Consider the following 23,010-nt stretch of genomic DNA (forward strand, 5'->3'; position numbering starts at 1 on the left):
GCTTGCGTGGCTCCCGTCCTGTAGCAATAGAGGTATAGAGGCATCGACTTGGGCAAGAATATTGCCGGCTCCAAGGACTGAGGCTCCTCTTAGGAAGACCGGAGAGTAAGGAACCAAACCTGCAGGGAAAGCATGAGCCTCTCTAAGAGGATGTTGAAGTAGGAAGTAAGACACGCAGCTAGAATGGAGGGTGCCAAAGCTCTCTGAGTGGGTACCTGGCTCTTGAGCAGTTGTGATGGGTGGGATATTGCTTTTAAAAGTCCCAAGAGAGCTGTAATGTAGGCAAGGTTTTACTTGTTTATGGACTTTGGAGAATGGAGAAATTTGTTCTCAGCTTCAAAACATCTATGCTGGGAATGAGGGTTTGTGTGGAGTTAAACAGTCTTCCTTCCTACTAAATAAAATAACACACATCCCTGTAGACAATTTGGGAAATACGGAAAATACATAAAAGTAAGTAAAATTCACCCATAAGCCATAGGTACTAACTGCTGACATCTTGGTGTCTGCAGGTCAGTCTTTTTCTATCCAAATATAGAAATACAAAAATAATATTTAGAGGGTTGAGATCATATTATAAATGACATGATATCTTCAAAAATCTTATCAGGATATGGCTCTCCCTAATTCATTAGAAATGACTTAAAAACATAGTTTTTAAATGATTGTGTAACATTTCCTTATGCGAATGTCTCATAATTTATTTAATTTTTCCTTAATCATTGGAGACATTCAGAGCATTTCCAACTTTTTGTTATTACAAAATCTGTTGCAGCTGCTATCTTTTTATTTTAATCTTTATTTGCATCTTTGTTCATTTCGTTGGATAGAATCCTAGAAGTAGATTTACTGGGTCAGAGCTGTGAACATTTTTAGCTCTCTTGTTATATATTGCCAAACGGCTTCCCAGAAAGGTGCCTACTCCTGTCCCCGGTGTATAAGAATCTTAGGGGAATTTTTCAAGTAGATAACGTTTGTTCAAGCAGCAGTCTTCTCCTTACTCTTTCGCTCCCTCTGTTGTCTCTCTCTTCCATCGGGGTATGTTCTATTTCTTAGGGTCTTGGTCCCAGGTATCGCTTACATATTATGAGCCTGATAAAGATGCCAATTGCCTCAATTCCTAAGGGACAATTTTATTCTTGGCTTGAATTTCCTCCAGTGATGGAACAGAGGCATTGAAATGGGCCGTTGAGGGGATATTTTGGACAGAGAAACCTCCCAATGCCCCTGATCTCACTGTAAGGTAGGCAGCCATTGATTCTCTTTTTCTTCATGAACTTTGTAGGCTCAACTAGCACATGTTGGCCAGGAATCTTGGTTTAATTGACATTTAACCCATTTTCTGCTGATCAATGGGTAACTTCATGCAAATTCACTTTGTTTTCCTCCAAAGTTTCATTGTCACTATAAATTAAATATTTAATATATTTTCATTTGCAGTACTTACCTAGGAACTTATATACTGAAAACATTAGGATCATATAAAACTTTACTTTTTTCTAATTTACTTTTCTTTAAAATACATTATTTAGTTATCTGCACTGTGCGAGGCCATGTTTTGGTTTGGTTTGGGGTATGTGTATGAGAGAGAGACAGAGACAGAAAGAGATTGATTGGTATTGATTGCAGGCACACATCCATTTGATTCGCATTTCACAAAGTCCACGAAGGGAGATGAAGCAGAAAATAGGTCTCAAGAATTGTAAAAAAATCATAAGCTATGAATTAGTCATATTATTGCTTGGAATTTATGTTGTTTTGTTGTAAAAGAAGAAACAAAGCATGAAAATACGAATTTCAGCATCATTTATTGATTGTAATCTAACTGTAATATTGAATGTAATCTAGCTGAAAAATTGAATATAATCTAGCTGTCTAATCACGGAGAAATGGTTAAGTAAATTATAGTAAATACAGTCCAGTAATATGCAGCCATTAAAAACAACGATTACAAAGACTATGTAGCAACAGGGAACATGTTTATGATACAATTTAAATTTTTAAAAAGGCGGATTATGCAGACAGTGGCATGAAAAAGCATGCAGAAGTGAAAATGGCTGGCTAGAGTGATCCTTTTGAAGTGACGACATTGTTGTATTGTGGTCTTTGCACGAAGCACGGAAGGCACGAGGGAGGTTTGGCAAGCTTTGGAAGGGTAGGGAGGGCGCCGAGTGGGGTGGACCGAGGTCCCTTCCTGCACAGATGTCTGTTCTCTTTGTCTTCCATGTATTGTGAAGGCTAAGAAGCTACTTGCTGGGTGGTTTCACTGTGGTGTCAGAGCGAAGGTGAAGGCGAAGAGGCTAGGCTGAGAGAGGGGTCTCTGGTGCTTTAAGCCAGCGAGAACACTCTGCATCCTGCCCCTGGAGGTGGGGAGAAAGTCACTGTCAGCATCTGGGGCAGGGGTGGGCAAACTTTTTGACTCGAGGGCCACAATGGGTTCTTAAACTGGACCGGAGGGCCGGAACAGAAGCATGGATGGAGTGTTTGTGTGAACTAATATAAATTCAAAGTAAACATCATTACATAAAAGGGTACGGTCTTTTTTTTTTTTTTTTAGTTTTATTCATTTCAAACGGCCTGGATCCGGCCCGTGGGCCGTAGTTTGCCCACGGCTGATCTGGGGCCTAGGGCATGCTGGGGCTGGGGCAACTCCTGCGTCCCACTACCCAATGTCACCCTCTACCCAATATTTTCACATCAGGGAAATGAAGTTAAAAATGACATTTAAGATAACAAGTGATTTTAGAGAGTCAGAAAACAGGCTTAAACTACAGAACCGGAGGAATGTTGTGAGTTAGGAAGGACATGTCAAAGCTTTGTCTTGGTCTTGGTAGGGGAATTTTGGGGTGACAGTATGTGTGTGTGTGCATACTGTAGAACCAGTTGCTAGCTCTTTCCTTTCTCCCTTCACTGCCCAGTTGTTTGGGCTGAACCTGGGGTGGCAGAGTTGATTGTATTAGAGGGGCCCCTCTGGGAGAAAGAAGAGGAACCGCAGAGTCTTGGAAGATGATGGTGACAGCTCTGAGGCGGGGAGGGGGCAGCAGGCTCTCTGAACCCAATCTTAGCAGCTGTTGTGACAAGGACTGTACGAATGGGGTCTGAGTGAGCTGGCAGAGGGGTTGGGTTAGGACCTCAGGTTTGTGTTCTGTGCCCGGCTTTGAGGATGTCACTTCTGTGTGGGTCGGCTGGTTACAGCCACGTGTCCCTGTGATGCTGGTTCTCCTGCCGCGGATCCTTCCCCACCTCCCACACTCTCGATGTGCTTTGTGACTCAGCTCTCGATGTGCTTTGTGACTCAGCGGCTTCTCAGGACATCTGAGCAGCTTCTTTTTTTTTTTCTGGGGCGAGAACCACAGTCAGGAGATGTTGTAACCAGAATGCTTCCTTTCATTACCTTTCCTTTTGGTTCATGGAGGTCTTCTCCCTTCCAGGGCTCCATGCCGATGGAAAACCCCCTGCACCACAGCGGGCTGTTGGAGGATTGTGGAAAGAGTGCCTTCTCTGGCCGCTGACTTGAGAAAAAGACAGGCCCTGGTTAATCCTGGTGGCTGAAAAGGGAGCATTTGAAAGCCGGCATGAAGTTGGGCGCTGTGCAGGGAGTTAGGCCCACACAGTCGGCTTTGTTATCCCGTTGCATTTTTATGCTTTCTCTTAGAAATGTCCCCCGAGTGGCAAGTCTTGAAACCCCTGGAAATTCTGTCTGTGGCTGCATCAAGGGAGTTTGCCTAGTTTTCGTGAGGGATGGGTGTGCTCCCTCATCCTGACCAGACACTCTCAGTGGGAGCTGGCCCGGCCTTTCTGCAGGGGACTCCTGTTTTTCCCTATTCCTAGAGGGAAAGCTGCATCCTCTCTCAGGGACATGCTCCCTCCCCACCCATTGCCAGGCCTCTCGCCTTCCCATCTTTGACCCAGTGTCTGCAAGAAGACTTCAAGTTCCTCCCATGGCGTTTGTGCCTGACTCTTGGCTTGTCTCCATGTCTTTCCCTTTCCTGTGCTCACACTTGCTCAGCTGTGGAACGGGAGCTGGGAGGAAGCTTTGCTCGGGAAGGCACGGAGAAGCAGGGCCACTGGCTGCAGGTACCTGTGCCAGACACGATGCTCCTTAATGCAGGGCTGTTTCTCCCCTCAACCCCACCCTGCCATTGCCACACACTTCTTCCTTCTCCGCTGCCATCTTTCTAATCCTCCTCTTTCCACTTCTTATTCTTTCTCACCTCCTCTTTTATTTCTCCGTTTACGTCCTTTGCCCTGTTTCCCTGCCTGCTTTATTCTTTTGTCCCCCATCATTACCCAGCAAGTAGCCGTGGGATCTCCTTTCTGACTGAGTCGTCTGTCCCCATTGGGGTTCTGGCCCATCGTTATCTAGAATCAAGGGATTCACTGTTCATTGGTGTCCTTGTGTGTGGGGGGCACTTTTTTCCTTGGGGCAGCCTTTCGACACTGCCAGGCCGCTTGTGGGGGTGGAAGAGAACAGACTGTCCTACCAGTCACCACCCTTAGAATTCTCTGCTCTCCTAGGAATGTGTCTTCTTGCTGGTGGGACCTGCTCCCTGGGCCTGGAAGACTCTAGGTGTGGCATCTGGGTAGCTTGCTTGCTGATCAATGTCGTAGTGCAGGGCATGGCCTTAGGTGGGTCTTCTTACGGCTTTGCTTAGCTGTAGACTAAAAACCATGGTGGCCTTGGGTGTGAGTGGACTTTGCTTGTTGCAGCCAAGCAGGACCAGGGGTGAGCGGTGCCTGTCCTTGAAAGTCTAAATGGCGTTTTCTAATCCTTGTGGGACCCTGTGCATCAGGTTGGGTGTAACTGCTTGTGGGAAGTTGCTCACATTCCTTTGGGAGGAAAACAGAGCTCCTGGCCTTTCCGATGGCTCTTCAGAGAGTCGGCAGGAAATCACAAGGAGTGGGGAGGCTGGCTTGAGGGTGCGGCACGTCCCATGACACGGAGACCCTCTTCTGGAGTCAGGGTCAGTGTTCAGGGTTGGGCTCTCTTCTGATCCCTCCTTCTTTCAGTTACGAGTGGCCCCCGGGTCACAGCACAGTGAAGTGGGTGAAGCGTGTGGCCCTGCCACGACATCACAGGAACCTCAGGTTCATTCTTTGGTATCTTCACGGATCCCGAGAGGCTGGTTTATGATTGAATTCCTGGCAAAGTTTTATCCAGGCATTTGAACGGGAGCTTAAGTCCTTTCTGAAGTAGTTTCTTTATGTATAAAACTGGGTTATAACCTACTTTCCAAGGCTTTTGTGAAGAGTAATAATAATACCTAGTGTTTATGAAGAACTTAATACGCACCAAGCACTTAATTTTCACCAAAATTGACATATGAGATGGAGGTACTGTTATTATCCCCATTTTATAGATGCAGAAACTGGGGTGCACAAAGATTACATAGTTTGTGGTCACACGATAAGTGGCCACAACTGGAATCGGAACCCCGGCCTCTGACCCAAAGTCTAGGCGTGTATCCTCTATGCATGTAAAGTTGCCTAACACTCTGCTCGCTACATAAGAGAGCCGCAGGGAAGTTAGGTGATACATGTCACTGGGTTTTGATGACTGCTTATGAATGGAATTGGTAAAAGGCTTCCCGGGGCTGGTTGGGGAAAACATTGGGTGCCCTGGGGAAAGAAGCTGATGCAAGAAATTGCCAGGCCAGCTTCTCGCAGAGGTGAGTCAGGCCAGAGTGAGGTTCCCGCAGGCCCCGAGGCAGGGCCCACTTTACCCTCCTTCTCAACCAGCACCTCCCTCCCTCCTGCCATGCAGGGTGATGTGAGCAGAGCCCAGGAATGCCTTATGTGGATCGGCAGAACCGAATCTGTGGGTTTCTGGACATCGAGGAGAATGAGAACAGTGGCAAGTTTCTGCGGAGGTACTTCATTCTGGACACCCAGGCCAACTACCTTCTCTGGTACATGGACAACCCCCAGGTGAGAGGCCACGGGGGAAGGAGAAGGGTGGCTGGCTGCCTGTCACTGCCTGGGAGGAATGCACATGGGATTAGCCTCAGGGCTTCGTCTCTCATGGGCAGCACTGACCTGCAGGTCAATAAGGAGGGGAACCCCCCCCCCCCCCCGTCCCCGGCCCTCCTACCCCCACCCCCACACACATGCACGCACATACCGGAAATCATCCCCGATTTTAGCTTGAGAAGAAACTCATCTCTCCTGACCCAGGGGATCTGGTGTCTTTTCTCACACTCAGGAATGTAATACTTACAAAGTCAGGCAGCGGCTAGCCAGGCTGGACCCAAGCTCTGCAGCCTGGGTTGCTCCCTCTCACCTCCCTGGTTAGGGCTGTGGCCTTGTGGCCACTCCTGCTCTTCCAGTCTGGGGCCCCTCCCCGGCAGGGAATGTGACCTGGTTCCCCGAGCTGGACAAAAGTCGGACTTCTCTGGTCTCCTGCATCGAGTCAGGAGTCCCAGTACTGGGTTGGAGGCGACCCTGGGAGTCACCTTGTTTTGCCTCCTCGCACTACAGATGAAAAAAGCTGAGTCTCAGACATTGGAATCAGCAGGGGCCTCCTAAGTTTTATTGCCTTGCCTGGGAGTCCCGGAGACATCCCTGGTCTGGGAAGAAGTTGCTCTTGCCCTGATGTGGGATCTCAAGTCTATTTTTTTCTGGGGCTGGGAGTGCTTTGGCTCTTTCCTTCGCAGCGCCCTAGAGCATTTTGGTGCAATGAGGCTATGAAGACTGGCGTGGCCCTTAAACGGCAAGATCGTATGGCCATGTTGGAGAGGGGAGGGGTGTGGGCCTGAGATTTGGCTCCGGTTCAGAGACTTGGGAAGAGGAAAGCCTGAGTGTTGGGGGATGGATTCGGTCTTGGAGATGTGAAGTGGGAAAAGAGTCCTGTGAGTCTCTAGGTCATTATCGGGGGACTAGCCCTCCAGAGGCCTCTGGCATTTGTCCTCTGAATTTGATGGCTGAGAGAAAACACTGTGGATAACAGCAAACATACCCAGAGAGCAGCTGCCGTGACTCACCCTCTCCAGGAAAGACTTAACCCTAAACAGAACTGTCCCCCCTGGTTCACCCCTCCTTCCTGATAAACCTTCAGTTGGTTACTCTTATTTAAAGTGCGGAGCATGCAGAATAAAACTTACATGCGGACGCTTACGTCCTTGACTTAGCCTGGAATGCTTGCCTCTTACGATGTTTTGTTTTTGGGTGTGCCTGCAGGCTCTGCTGTATCATTTTCCCTGCTTTGGCTCTGCAGAGGTGCCCACAGCTGAGTCAACAGATCTTGAAAGAAGTAGCATCTTAGGTGCCACTTCCCCACCGTTGGAGGAACTCGAAATTGAGTCTTGTGGCCAGTAAATATGATTTCTGGCATGCCAGGGTGACTTATGGTCTCTGAGTCTGATCATTCCTTTTCCCTTTGTCTTCCATTGCATACCTTCTCCCATGTACCTGCCATGTTAGCTCAGGTAACTTGAATGTATTTCTGTTCTGATTCAGCTGCTTGGTGCTATGCTTCCTACTAGGACTGTTCTTAACGCAAATTCACTTGCTCGGGGAATTCTGCCTGGCTGTTGCAGCTATCCCCCTGAGAGTTGGACCCTCCTTCATACTCTGGGCCACAGACTGAGCCTTTTATTTATTTATTTATTTTTAAAAGGTATATTTTTGTTGATTTCAGAGAGGAAGGGGGAGATAGAAACATCAATGATGAGAGAGAATCATTGATCTGCCTCCTGCACGCCCCCTACTGGGGATCTTGCCCGCAACCCAGGCATTTGCCCTTGCCTGGAATCAAACGTGGGATTCTTCAGTCCACAGGCCAGTGCTCTATCCACTGAGCCAAAGTGGCTAGGGCTCACAGACTGAATCTTGCTGTCAGTGACATGTTACCCAAGACCACAGTGCCACCATTTCCAATCTCAAATGTTGCCAGTTGTCAGGGTTTCTCTGGCTCTTTCCTGCCTTCTGGTTTGACTGTCCCTTGGTTCCAGAACCTGCAGTAACCTTGGATGCTGGGCCTTGGGCTGCTTCCTGGGGTGTCTGGGGTCAGCCTCTGTGCAGGTCGCACCCTCCTGTGCTTCCCTGCCAGCGGAGCTCTCAGGATGCTCTTTGTGCTAGAGCCTTCTTTGAGCTTGAGTTACCAAATAAAAGCCCCTGCTGGAGATTCTTTACATTTTCCCTGGAGGCAGAAATTTCAGCTGGCTTGGCACATGCCTAAAAAAGGAGAGTCTAGCTGTGACACAGCAATATTTCAGAACATTTTACTTCTTTAGTTGTTGGCTTAGCTCTTTGTTGTGTTAATGGCCAAACAGCCATTCTAGACTTGAGAGTGGATATTTTTGTAAGTTGTAGAATAGTGTGAGTGAATAGTTACTACTGTGTGCCAAGCACTGTTCTAAAGACTTCATTGGTCTTCATTTCATTCTGACAAGAGTCTAATTGGTAGGTATTATTGTCCTCATTCTTAAGGTTAGGTGGGTGAGGCAGAGAGGGGAAGAGATTTGCCCATGGTTACATAATAAGAAAAAGGCAGGGCCAGGATTCTAACCCTGGCAGTCTGACTCCAGTTCCCCTGCTGTCAGGGCTGATAGTGAGACAGTCATCTTACTCTTGCCTGGGAGGAAGGAAAGCTTTCAAAAGTAGTCTCTGATTAAGAGATAGAAGCCAGAGGACTCTCGGGGCTGGGAGCTCCTAGTTGGCAGGGGGCTCGTCTGGCTTAGCTTTTGATCCACAGTGTCCAGCATTTGATGAATGTGTGCTCACTGAATGAATGGATGAATGAACTAAAGAGGCCGAGGTAAAGAGGTGGTCAGAGGGAGGCCTTTATGAAATGCAGAGTGCCCCACACCACTCTCCTGGGGTTGGGATATGGCCTACACCCAGTGGAAGTTCTGTAGAGTGTCGGCAGTCAGGAGAAGGGGGACTGGAGCTGGTTCCGAGAGCAAACTGGAGGGTTTTGTTCTGTCCCCGTGAAGAGACATTGGGAACTCCCTTCGGTCACTGAACATCTTACTTGTATAGGGAAAAGGAGACACCTGATAGAATATCTTAATTATTTAATAGACATTAATAAGTGGGGGGTTTTCCAAACCCAGGTCTCTGATCATTGCCTGTATAAGCCATGTGGTGTTTATGGAGCCGGTTTTTACTACCACTGTTACTACTGTTATTACTCGCTGAAGGTTGTACTTACTGAGTCTTATTGAGTGGTTACATGCGTTGCATGTATCATGTCATCAAGTCCTCACAAGAAACCTGGGACTCGGGGATGATTGACACTCTGACAGTATTCTGCAGGGTGCAGAGAAGTCTGGCGACTTTGCTGAAGGTTGCACAGGTGGTAGTTGCAAAGCTGGAGTTGAAGCCAGGCCTGTCTGACGCAAGTGTCTGCACTCCTCACACTTGTCTGCTTCCTTCCTCCTGCTGATATTTGTGCTCAGCCTAGGCGAGGTCCTGTAGATGAGGTGGACGGGAGCTCAGTGAGGTATTTGCCACCGAGAAGCTTCAGGTTCAGTTGGGGAGATGAAGACAATATACATAAAACTAAAGTGTGGAAAAGCCGAGTCCATTTTTATAATATAGGACTAGAGGCCCAATGCATGAAATTCATGTAGGGGTAGGGTCCCTAGGCCTGGCCAGCGTTCAGGGCCAATCGGGGCCTTCTGGCTGCTGGCTGGGGCCTTCCTTCCCCTGCTGCCAGCTGCCTGCCAGGACCTTCCTTCGTTCCATGCTGCCCCTGGTGGTCAGCACAGGTCATAGTGAGCAGTCGAACTGACGGTCTCCCGGTTGAACTCCCGCGGGAACACTCTGCTTGTTAGCCTTTTATATATGTAGATAGCATATCATGAAGTTGAAGTGCCCAGATGCCAGTATTTTGGTTGAAGGAGAAGGGGGTTGCAATGTCCTCTGCTGCCCATCTGGGAAAGAGGAAGACCTAGAGGTGGAGTCTTAGACGGATGGTTTTCAGCCTGGGAGGTAAGAGATCAAGGATCGAATCCTGGCTCAGCCACTAAGCTATTTTGTACTTACGCAAGTCATTTATCCTCCCTGGGCCAAGGGCACTCGAGATGGTCCTTAACATGGCTTTTGGCCCTTTATGTCCTGGAGGGCTGAGAATAGGGTAACATCCTCGAGTTCAGCAACACCATTTAGCATGTAGTTGCTACACCTGCCCTGCGTGCCAGACACCATCAAATGCTGAGGCTTCAGCGGTGAACAGGACAGAGAGTTCACCTTCATGGAGCTTACACTGTAGCTGGGGAGCCAGATGATTAAGTGAAAATGCGGCAGGCAGAGCTGCAGGGCATCCCTGTATGGAAGGGTAGCACTAAAGCCAAATCTGAAAGTGATTGCTACAAGCGATTCACATTCGTAGAGCACTTTACGGGTTTTGAGGTGTTTGCACTTAACAGTTTGGTTGTTACGCACCCTGGAGGGAGTGGAAGAGGAGGGTGTTCTCAGTTGTATGGGGCAGAGGCAGCACCAAGAAGGGAAGGTGAGCCCGCCTGGTTTGAGGGTGTTTAAGGTCCGGTTCCCCAGACGAGGATTTGTGGCAGGTTCTTTATTAAGGAGAGAGACTGAGGCGGTCAAGTGTGCTGGGAGCAGGACAGGGAAGGGGAGGAAGCCAGACGAAGGCGTGAGCTCAGGAGAAGTCTGCAGAGGGTAGGGAGGCTTAGCCTAGTGCTGCAGGCGGGCTGAGAGTGAGGCCTAAGGGTTGTCCCAAGAGGGCTGAGCTTCTGTATGCCCCGTTGGACTGTCACTGGTTCTGGCTCTACAAATGTGTGCGAACGGCTCCCATGGCCCAACGGCCGCCTTCCAAAGTAGGGCTGCAGGTGCCGGCCATTGTAAGCACATCAAAACATGGAAACAGGAGGCCAGCGACAGTGTCTGCTCCGGGGAGGAATCATGCATGTTAGGGGGCAGCCTGTGTGGTCCAGGTATACCCTTGTACGCTGGCCAGAATTTAGTTTTGATGTAGTAAGGTAAGGAATCAAGTTTTTTTTAATATAGACACTGATGATACCAAACTGATCTAGGATGAAACCCATTAGCTAAAAAGGACCCCTATAAATGGTAAGTTTCAATATTATTGATTATGGCCACTGATTTGGCTAATGCATTTAAAAATCAATATGCTGACAATTTCAAGCACGCAAATGATTCTTGAATAGAAACAAACATTAGCTGGATTTTCCTTAAAGAATTTCTATGATACGATGGCAACAGCACTTGTATTTTAATTTAATGTTGGTCCCTATCATGCCAGAGGGGATGACATCCCTTAATAAGGCTTCTCTCCTTTATTACCGTGACCTACAGAGTAACTAAGCATGTTTTAGTTGCACAGCAACGCTTATGTTCCGCTCTCTAATGCCTGCTTGGCTAAGTAATTGCAAGACTAAATTATACAGCCCTGAACAAAGGAGAAACAGGAGCATGAAAACAGTACTGCACTAGATTGTTGTTCTTGTCAAATTACTCTGTAAAGTGCCTTTTCTCTCTTTGACCAAAAAATGCTCAGATGCTTTTACTTTTCAAAGGCCATGATGTGAATTTTGGAACAAAATACCTGTAATATCCAAAAAGATTGCATCTCTGCATTTCTCCTGGTTTACTTTACTTTACTTTACTTTTATTTTATTTTATTTACTTTTATTTTATTTTATTTTATGTTATGTTATGTTATGTTATGTTATGTTATTTTATATAAGCTGAAAGCAATTCTTTCCGTTAAAAGGGGCAAAGAGCTTTAGCTGTGTTGACAAAAAGGTGAATATTTGGCTGCATCCTATTAGACAGCATATGGAGGAGCGGTAGGAAATTATATTAATACGTAATGTATAATGGACAATAGTTTTGGTCTTAAAGGCTAGGCAAAAATAGTGTGTGTGCATTTTTAAAATTGCACAAGGTTTTCTGTATCAGAAACCTTCTTGAGCAAAATTTGGCTGAAAGCCAACAACATTGAAAAGATTTTTTTCTAATATGCTTCACCCTGTCAAAATGCCAAGAACCAGTGAGGTAACTTTCTTTAAAAACTGGCCACTCGATGCACATGGCACATAATCTGAAATGTGGCAACGCTGTCACAGTGACAGCCAGCTTCCTTCCTCCCACTCCTGTTCCCACGTACATATTCCTCTGGCCAGAGGCGGTATTACCACTTTCATGTGTGTCTGTCCACAGATATTGTCTGCGTATGCAAGCATTCTGCTAATTCTCAGGTCTTCAACAATTGTGTGGGCAGTGTGTTCTTACTTCATGGATTCTGTGTAATTGGTATATTAGCTACCTATGTGACATGTGATTTCAAGGGTTAAGTAGAATTTCTGGCATGCTTTTTGTCTATTATTTTGTTAGAGTGAGAATGCAGAATTCCTTTGGGGAAAAAATAATCCCAAAAGAAGATTTCAAGTGACAGATCTGTACTTTGGCTAAAATGCAAATTAAAATAAATAAATAAATGCAAATCTGCTCAGGGTGAATTATTATTAAATTAACATTTTAAGAATTAAAACTATGTGTGGACTTTTTGAGAGTTAACATAAAAGGCTGTAAGTGTAATTTTGTTTTATGTGTTGTCTACGGTAATCTTATTTTTAAAACAGTTCTTGTCATTAAAATTTTTTTTTTTACTTTTAGAGAGGAAGGGAGAGGGAGAGAGAGAGAGAGAAACATCGATGTGAGCATGAAAACAGCAAACATATCAATTGGCTGCTTTTTACTCACTCCCTACAGGGGACCCAGCTCATAACCTGAGCATGTGCCCTGATCTGGAATCAAACCAGCAACCTTTTGGTGCATGGGACGATGTCCAACCAACTGAGCCCCATTGGCCAGGCAAAATAATTCTGTCTTTATAACAAGGTGTACTTTGTCTAAAGTAAAAAGAAGTACAAACTAAATTAAAAAGAAGTATAAACTAAAAAGCACTTTTGGGCAATCACGTTAATAGTTAGCACTACTTAGTATTAAAGTCCAAGCAGCTAAAGAGATAGAAGCTATGAAAGTTAGCAGAGGTTTTATTAATGCGAAACAATGGTGATGACTATTCTACGTTTTCTTAAAATTCATCTTTGGTTATTTGTTACATTTTGCTTTAGATTTTAACCTTGTGCATTTGTTTTTACTAAATCATTTTATACATCTATTTTAAAATACTTTATCTATTTATATACAAGAATGCCATGTCTTTAAGTCACTGTCACCAGGATTGGAAGAGGAAATAAAAGAGCTAGGGATACAGTGGCCAAGAGACTTGCACATCATGAAGTCCATCCTGGCTGAAGCCGGTACTGGGTGCATGTCAACAAGAAAGAGACGTCCAGATAATAGAATGGGAGCATTACACCAGCACAACAGTGTATGATAAAGAATTGACTTTTCTTGAAGAGAAATACTAAATACATCTTTTGAACTGGAGAATGGAGAGAGTAGCCATGGACATTTCACCTTTCTTCCAATTAGTATCAGGAAATGGAGCTACAGGCTAGAGGGGAGATGTGTTTGATATCAGAGTGGCAGGTGAAGTCACTACCCGGGTCACGTAATGCCTGGGGACAGCGTGGTGAGTTTCCTTTGGTGAGGACTGTGGAGTGTGGGGCAGAGGGAATTGTGCTCTCCCCTCCATTCCCATCATGCTGCTCTTCTTAGGCAAGTCATTTTCTGAGAGTCAGTGTCTGGCCTCATCTTTTGGTGGTTTGAGTTGTGGTTTCAGCCCATGGGCAGTCATGCTGGCTCATGCCTCAGCTGTGGGGTTTCCACATGTATTCTCTTCCCCCTTTTCCTACTAGTTGACCAGCAAGCTAGTTTTGACTGCCTGCTGTGTTCCTTGCTGTCTGCTAGGAGCCCTGGAGAGACAGAAGAGAAGGTACCAAAAGAGGGCACAGGCAACTCTCCTTCCCCCTCTCCACATTCTGAATTCCTGGTCTTTTGGAGTTTGGCACCTAAGAGCCAGTTTGACTAGTTCCTGCCCTGCCCAGCTTGGGTAACTCTACAGAGCCTCTTTTGGTGTAACCCTGCTGGTCCTGCTCTTGTATTTACCTTTCATTGATAACCAACTCTTAGATAATGAGCAGGTCCTTGTACATTTGAAGGATTGTCTCATGGGAGGTGGCATGGTAGAAAGGAGAGTGCATGGGATTTGAGAATCAGGAAGGGTTGGGTTCCATCACTGGCCTGAGTACTCAGGACCTCTGTCACCTTGGGCCAGTTGCTTCACCTGCTCAATCCTTAGTTTCCTCGTCTGTAAAATGGGATTTTTGGGATTAAGTGACAACGTGCAAGAGTACCTAGCAGCAGGCCTGGTGCATAATGTACTCTAAATATATGTCCGTCTCTTTCTTCCTGTCTCAAGCTGTGCTTTGTCAAAGCAGCAGATTGGTGCTGGGAGCAATGAGCTCTGTCTTCTCTCTACTCCTTGAGAAAGCCTCTCATGGTGAATGATGAGGCATCAACAGAACCTTCTAGTGCTGACATTCTGTGAGTTTATGAATCTTTACTTAGGTCTTCTGGTCATTTCTGTGCTTCTTATTACTTTCACTAGAAGAAGGAACAGTTCTTCAACAAGAAATAATGTTGCATCTAGAAAAAAGGCTTACCATGGGAGATATGTCATGGGAGGTGTGGGCACTTCAGCTCCTTGCTCAGTGATGGAAAAGAAACAACCCTATGCTTTCCACTCATGCAGAGTGGGAGTTCCTTTGAGGTCCTTGGCGACAGAACATTTGAGCAAAAAGCAAGATGACAGCAGTGTCTTCATAAAGCCATCATTTAACAGGAACCTGCCTTGTGCCCTCCATTGTCCCAGAAAATTTAGACGGGCCAGAGGTGTACAGGTTGCTCCTCACACAGTTGCTGCCAGCTGTGCATACAGCTGGAATCCCTTCTCCCTTCCTGCTCACTGCCCTGCCCTGCCCTGCTCTTCCATGTCCCTGTTTACTGCTACTGCAGCAGCCAGGGCCACTCTGTGGGCTGTGGCTGGGCGTGGCCCTTTCTCTCACCTACTGCTGCGTCTCCAGTGCAGAGCCAGCAGGACCAGCTGTGGTCTGCACCAGTGGTCCTCAGGCCTGGTGGCACAGAGGAATCCCCAGGGACATTTAAAAACATACAAGTGGCCAGGCCCTACCTCAGACCCGTAAAAACCCGGAGGATGAAGCTTGAATGTTAGTTTGTTTAAAAATCTCCCCCACTGACTCACATAGCAGCCCCCCCTCCAGCCTCGGTCTCCACTCCTCGTCTGCTCAGGTGCTCTCATCTCAGAGGCTTCCTGCCCCTCTTCCCGACCCATTCCTCGCCTCCTCTTCCCAAGTCCTTGACCCCTTTTTAGTTAGGACTCAGCCCTGCATGTCTCCCTTTACCCAGTTCCTGTCCCAGAAGAGACCTGCGCCAGGTCATGGGAACGGCAAAGTCACGTGCCACCCAAGTTCTAAACATGAGCAGATCTTCCCAAAGAAATGTTTGCCCATGGCGGTAGAAGCAGCGTGGCCTTCCAGTCCCCCATGAGGGCAGCGGGCGTTTGTGGACTGCTTTGGGAACTAAGCCACCATACAGATGGTTTTCTTGTAAAAATCGATGGGTCAGCTGTGTAGAGGAATAAGATTGTACTTATGTCCTCAGTGTGCTTGAAATTTAGTAAGAAGAGACAGACTCACAGAAAAACACTCTCCAGTACAGAATTCAGGACTAGATTTTGTCACTTGACTAAGCTGTTCTCAAACTTGGGCCTCTTAAGGGACCACTTGGGAGCATTGAAAAAATGGACATGTTCTGCCCACATTCTGTTTGATTCTGATTCAGTGTTTTTTGGGTGAGGCTGGAGCCTGGGCCTTTTTATTTTTTTTAAATATATTTTATTGATTTTTTACAGAGTGGAAGGGAGAGGGATAGAGTTAGAAACACCGATGAGAGAGAATCATCGATCAACTGCCTCCTACATACCTCCTACTGGGGATGTGCCCGCAACCAAGGTACATGCCCTTGACCAGAATCGAACCTGGGACCTTTCAGTCCGCAGGCCGATGCTCTATCCACTGAGCCAAACCAGTTAGGGCAAGCCTGGGCCTTTTAAAACAAGCTCCCCTGGAGGTTCTGATGTGCAGCAAAGTTGGAGAAGGGTTGGTGTACGTGAACTCAGTGAGAGGCGAGGCCAGGGCAGGCTGGGGTCAGCGGAGCAGGCTTCAAGAAGATGCTATTCCCCTAGAGCAGACGGGGCTGTGGCCGGGAGGGGCAGCTTGCTGGTCCCCGACACCCTACCCTTCCCCAGGTGCTGTTTCCTGGTGGTCCTACCCTGACATTTGGCTGCTGAGGCCCTCACCACTCGGCATGTTGGCACAATCTTCCCTGAGCAAGAAGTGTCTGCCTGGGGCTGCCACACTGGCAGCGAGCTGTCACCATTAATCTCCTAGGTCCAGTAATTGGAGTGGACACTGAGCTGTCGCTCTGGATCAAGCCTGTGATCCTGGGGCTGTTTTCTCCTGTCGCTCATTTCCCTCTGGGAGGCGAGGACAGTGGTGGGGAGGGGAACTGCTTTTGCAGACGTTGGTCATATTTTCCTGGCTTCTCCTGGTGGAGAGGAGGTACACGTGAGCCTTCCGCAGACTGTGGGTGGCCTGTGGGTGAAGGGACTGAGGATACCCCCGGGGTAACTGGGCCCAGAGAACTGCTGTCTCTCTCTCTCTGGAGCAGAGGACGGAGGGTGGAGCAACTGTGGAGGGTGGAGAGGATGAAGTAGTTGAAATCTGATCGGCTCCTATCTGTCATTACGCTTGGGTTCGTGTCCGAATGGTTCCCCCAAACCTACTTCATTACTCATAATTCAAGATAGGGCCCTGGAGGCCTTTGGGTTGTGGTTTGGAGCCAGGAGACTGAGTTGTGCAAGACCAGGCCTGAGACTTGGCATCTGCATCTTGTAATTAGCATGCGGGTCAGAGATAGGAACCACCATGGCTCAGCTCTCTATGTATTTTCACATCACTCTCCCAACAAGCTATGCGGCCGGACTTATTATTGCACACAGACCCGGTGCACTAATGTCCTAAAGCTAGAATTCCAACAGCTCAAGCTTTTTAAAATTATAGTGTTGCTTCTATAAGGGCATCGGGGTGAAGTGAGGAGACCTGAACTATGGTTCAGGCTGTGCCACCAATTATGTTGCCTTGGACAAAGCCCTTCACTCACAAGTCACTTTGCTCAGGAGCAAGATGTGGGGCTGGTGCTCAGGGTCCAGCACAGGCCTGTGGCTCCCTGTGGCTCTGGAGGCCACACAGACCTGGGCCTCACTCCCCAAGGAGCTGAGTGTCTGCCTGGAGTGGTTTACGTTCCCCTCTGGGGTAGTCAGCTGCTCACGGGCCTCCTGGATGCTGGGGTTCCTTTTGGACTCTGATTTAGGGGCTGTAAGGCCTCTCTCTTCCCTAAAAAATAAAACAAAATGCAGTCACTGTATAATGAAAAATAATGAGTCAATCCGATCACCCAGAGTTGAAATGCTATTTTGGTTACTGAAAGGCAGCTTTGAGACTTATGGTCTTATTTACAAAAGGGAGTCAGGGGGAAGAAATTCTTTCTAGATTTCTTACTCTAAAATTCTAAGGCTCTAAGAATCCTTTTAGCATGGTGTGATTCCCGTCCATTTTCTCGTGAAGAGGATATTTCACACATTTCATTTGCTTCAAGTGATGTGTGCTAATTTAGAAGGACTAATAATTGGGCCTAGAAGGACTCTTCCCTCTGACCTAAGGGCCTATTTCTTTAAGGGCCATCTCCGGAATGACAGGTCATTTCACTGTTAACCCTTTAGGAAATTTACTAAATTCCCATTATCCAAGAGCCACCTCTGTTTATTACTTTGCCATGACCCAGGTAGTGGGGGGCTTCAAGGTTATTCTTTAAGGTTTACGGAAACAGTTTAAGAGGTTATACACAGATTCTCAGGCTCATGGGGGAAGACATTTTCCAAGTTACAGATCAGGAACTCCACAAGTTTAATGTCTTAGCTATTTCTTTGCTACACTGGCATCCCTGTGTCATTGCTTCATTTCTGACAATGGAGAAATTAGAAAGCCAAAGCGATTGCCAAGTTAAATATTGCCACACAAGGTGCCTGTGAATTTCTTGCTGTTTGAATAGTTTATTGACTTCGTGTTTTATGTTGTGTGGACATTAACAGCCCTGTGAAGTAGACTGACCAGCGGTACTTTGTATTTCAGTATTGTGTGAATCTGTACCCGACTTATTACGAGAAGACTTTGAAGTGGCCTAAAACACAGGGACCAGGCCAACAAGGGGATCAGATTAGTCAGGACAGAAAAATATATTTGCTAACACTTGCTGAGAGTCACCTCTGGGCCGAGTGCTCTTACATTCACTCAGTCTTACAGCCGCCTTGTGAAGTCAGCACTGTTATCAGAGGGGAAACCTGAAGATTAGTGGAACTTCCTCATAGTCAAACGGTGGAGCCCAGACTTTTACCCCCCTCCGTCATACATCGGCCATGGGCAACATTAATGCGCACACAATGGCAAGAATGACCACTGTTCTACCGGGGAGGAAAGGGAGCTACAGAAGTGACTTGCTCAAGGTTGCAAAGCCAGTAAGTGGCATAAATAGGACTGGAGGCCTGGTCTCCTGCCTCGTAGTGCTGTGTCCGTGGCCTCACGTGGCATCCTTCTTAAAATGAAAAACATATTTTGTTTCAGAACCTGGCAATTGGGGCAGGAGCTGTTGGATCTTTGCAGCTGACCTACATCTCGAAGGTAATGTTGGCCTGGAGCTCTGGGAATTGATATTCTGTAAGTAGGTTTAGTATCTAAACAAGAGGAAGTGTCACGTCCTTCGGGCGTTAACATTTGGGGGTGTTGCATGGGCAGCTCCCCCTTCCTCAGCACTGCCTGTGGAAGCCCTGCTGCTGACCGGGAGTGGGCGGAGTGTGGTCAGCAGCTTCTTGGAGGGGGCCTTGCGGCCTCTTTCTCCTGGGACACATCAGTCAGCGATGCACTCAGCTCCAGCGAACGAGGTATCAGTCGGTGCGGGTAGGAGTGGGACATGACCCTTTTTGTAATTGGGACAAGGAGGAACACAAAAACAACAACAGAACCCCCAGTAACTGTAAAAGATACTCCCAAAGGGTGTAATTAAACAGGAGCAGCTCAGAAAGAGTGGGGACTGCACTGGACTTTTATCAATCAGCTAGACAGGATACTGCAGAGGGAAGGCTACGATACCCGGAGAAGGTACTCCGGGGTACCAGGGAGCCATGCAGCAGCCAGGTAACTGCTGTAGTGTCTGGCAGGTGGGCTGACAAGCCACCCCCTGGTCTAGTTTGTGCAGACGGTGAAGCAGCCCCTCTTTGGTGCTGAGATGTGTGGAAGGGGGCGTGGGGGAGGGGCTGGTTGATGACGCCCACATGTAGCTGCTGAATTCAGCTTCTTTTAGCGGCCCCGCCCTGGAGGCCTTCTCCAGGGCTGACCCATGAGGCAGCAGTGATAAAAAAGGTCAGGGATTTAGAGCCTCAACAGAAAGAGGAACTCTTTGTCCAGTGAGGAGAGCCAGGTGGCGCCCAGCCAGTATGAAGGCCCCGGAAGTCCTGCTCTCCCCACGCACCCCTCACTTCAGGCCTCCCGTCACCTCTGCTTCCTTGTCCAGGTTCTCCCACCCTCAGGGGGTTGAGATGGGGTGGAGGGGGCCATAATCTGCACAGCTCCTGGCTCCTTTTTGTAACAAGCTTTGGGAGTCCTTGGGTTCAGCGCCCCCAATCTTAGCCGGTCAGGAGGTAAGTGGCGGCTGCAGGGGCTGCAGGAGGGTCTGGCAGAAACAGCTGGGGGCAGAGGCTGGCTGCAGTGCAGAGTCTAAGCCTTTAGAGCAGTGGTTCTCAACCTTCCTAATGCCGCGACCCTTTAATACAGTTGTGGTGACCCCCAACTTCATTGTTACAAATTGAACATAATTAAAGCATAGTGATTAATCACAGAAACAATATGTAATTATATATGTGTTTTCCGGTGGTCTTAGGCAACCTCTATGAAAGGGTTGTTCGACCCCAAAGGGGTCGCGACCCACAGGTTGAGAACCGCTGCTTTAGAGAGAGGAGATAATGACCTGGGACAGAAGGAAAGCCTGTGAAAGCTCAGCTTTGTGCATGCCTGCGGTAAGAAATGCGGCTGCCTCTGGACAGTCAGGACAGCAGCTTGGGCCACCCCTCTCTTGTCCAGACTTGCTGGATGTTTCTCTAGGAGGCTCAGAGAAAGAGTTCAGGATTCACGAAACCCCAAAACCTGCCTGCTTGAGAGGGTTTGGGAAGATTTTTATGCAAGAAGAGTGACTACAGTCTCTTGCTGAATCGTAATTTATAAATGTGGCTCAGAGGAAGGTTTTTACAATTCTCAGCTTTGGAGGCAGAAAGGATGGACCTGCCTTTTTGCCCTTCCTGGGAGAGACAGGCCTGCTTGGGCCTTTTACAAAACCCACAGCTGCCATGGGTCAGGTTACACAGAGCTGAGGGCCTTTAACTCCTGCCTGATCCCGCGTCACAGTGCAGGAGTTTCCCCGCAAAACCTTAAAGCGTGGTGCCAGCATCACATTCAGCCTTCCGGGTTATTTTGTATTAACCCCTAGGTATTCCCTCCCAGAGTGGAGGGTTTTTTGTTTTTGTTTTAATATATTTTTATTGATTTCAGAGAGGAAGGGAGAGGGAGACAGAAACATCAATGATGAGAGAGAATTATTGATCGGCTGCCTCTTGCACACCCTCTACTGGGGATGGAGCCTGCAACCTGGGCATGTGCCCTTGACTGGTATCGAACCTGGAACCCTTCAGTCCACAGGCTGACGCTCTATCCACTGAGCAAAACCCGCTAGGGTCAGAGTGGAGGGTTTAACCACAGTGTCAGCCTGTCTTGTGGTGTATGTGTGGCTGCTGTTCAGGGGTGCTCTTCAGTATCTCTTTCGTGAGGGCCAGTGTTGGGAAAATGGGGTCCTTCAGAGAGGCCAACAGAGATGACTTGATGTCATCCAGGGCATCAGTGGCAGCAGAACCAGTTCTTGGGCAAACAAGAAAATAATCGATGCTGGCCTTTGGCCCTTCTACACAGCCAGCCCCACTGCCCTGGCCCCAGCTTGTGTCCTGCTTTGTCAGGGCCTTGCCCTCAGTAACTATAAGGAAGGTCTTTCCAGAATAGTGGTTCCTGTCAACAAAAATTCCCAAAAAGGATATTAGAAAATGGAGAGACTTCATTCAGGTAAATGGTTTGCAAGCTGGGGAGGTGCAGCTTCTGGCAGAAACTAAGTGTGCCATCTTGGATAGAGAAAGTTCCCCACCAGGTTCCCAATTAGATCTGTTTTATGTGAATGAGGTATCCAAATCATGTTTCTGATTGGTACAAACCATGCAGTCCCAATTCCTAGGCGTTAGGTAGTGTCCTGATTGGTTGTTATGGAGCAGTTATGATTGGTCAGTTTAAATGCAAATGAGGATATAGTGTATAGTTTGGATTGGATGGGGCAGGTCTCAGTCTGTTGGTCCAAAGACAAAACCAGGAACTCTTTTATAATATTTGCCTCAGATAGCTTAAATAAGCAGGGCATAGAGCAGGAAGCCAAGAGCTCAGTCTGGGGTTCTTCCCTGTATGAAGACTACATGAGAAGCCCCTGTCAGCAGATGGCCACTGGACACTTATTATTTATAAAATTTGGTTCCTCATTTAACCCTGGGGAATCCATCTCAGCATAGAGAAAGTTTATGTCCCTTAACATCATATGAATCTTTCTTCATGGGGTCCTCATTTCTAACTTTCGGGTGGGTCACGGATCCTTTGGAGAGTCTGATGTGAAAAGTGTGGACTCATTTTCCAGGTAAAGTATGTATGGGTGTACACACCACAATTTTGCCTGTACTTTCAGGGCTCATTGAGCCCCTGGCTGGTTCAGAGCCCCTCCAATCATTCTGTGTAGGTGGCTGCTGCTTCCCTTCCCCTGCTCCTGGAGCCACCTCGTAGAGCAAGGTAACCCTGGGCCCTGGGGCAGAGCTTCCCCGGAGCTCCAAGACCTTGTTCTGCAGCTGCTGCTGTGACCGAGGGGCCCCAGCTCCACTTCCGGCCAAGGACAGGCAGGGTGGGGCTGGGTAGCAGAGTGCTGCCACTGATGAGCTGGCTGCTCCTGTGGTCTGTGTTTAATCTGATAAGAACAAGTTCCTGAGAGTCTGTGTCACCGTGGAGCAGCCTCATCTGCGTCACTCTCCGGGTGACCTGTGCTCATGCCCCCCGCATATCCCTGACCTCCTCTCATGCTTGCATAACCCAGGATCCCACCAGTCAACCTCAGTTGTGCAGGTACTCAATTGAGGCCATTTGGGCCATGCAGATGGTTGCACTTGGCTGCCTTCTCTAGTCAGCCTGCCAACCACACTTCTCCAGGATCTTCAGCTCCTTCACTATGTCTGAGGAATGCTGCACAGCCCGGCCTGATCACCAGCATCTGGGGGTGTGGGGAAAGGAGATATACTTTCTAGGGACCAAGGATTCTGCTTCCACAGTCACCAGAATGTCAGGGGGAGTCCTGTCCATAGTAAATGAGACCCTCCCATCTTGGCCCTTCTTCTCTGAGGGGCACAGCACAGGTAGATATACTTTCATTTTCCTCTTTTGGCCATCCTGTGACCATAAGAAGGGGACCACTAATTTCACTCCGGTTTTGCTAATCAGGAAGCTGATCAGAGGCATTGAGGTTCTTACCCTGGCTTAACAGCCCATCCGGGCAGAACTAGAACTGACGCCTTGTTAATGCAGCAAGGAGCTGCTTTACCAAATAACCCTGTGGTAAGCCATGAGGCATGACGCAAATTATAGATGTGCATGCGTATAATCATGCATACCCCTGACTGAAAACTGGAAAACATATAAAAACAAACAAATGAAAGCATCAGTTCCCATAATGAGCACATGGGCAGCATTTTCCCAGTATAGGTTGGTAATAAATTGTGGTCAAAGCGGACTGTTTGTCATTCAGCCAGGGTGAGAAGTGTCCACCAGGAGTGCTCTTTCTAGTCAGTCACCAATGGCA

The 23,010-nt window shown here is 47.7% G+C and overlaps 1 protein-coding gene across 1 annotated transcript in view; it reads left to right on the forward strand.

Annotated features, from left to right (window-relative positions):
• Nucleotides 1-23,010, forward strand: part of PLEKHA2 (pleckstrin homology domain containing A2) — a 57,424-nt gene that overhangs the window by 6,161 nt on the left and 28,253 nt on the right. Inside the window, exons 2-3 of the mRNA XM_081082918.1 lie at nucleotides 5,765-5,928; nucleotides 18,654-18,710. Of these exons, the coding sequence (XP_080939044.1) occupies nucleotides 5,788-5,928; nucleotides 18,654-18,710 (198 nt within the window). The 5' untranslated portion in view covers nucleotides 5,765-5,787. The remainder of the gene's footprint in view (nucleotides 1-5,764; nucleotides 5,929-18,653; nucleotides 18,711-23,010) is intronic.

The sequence above is a fragment of the Myotis nattereri genome, assembly GCF_964212035.1.
Source record: "Myotis nattereri genome assembly, chromosome: 2".
Taxonomy (NCBI): Eukaryota; Metazoa; Chordata; class Mammalia; order Chiroptera; family Vespertilionidae; genus Myotis; species Myotis nattereri.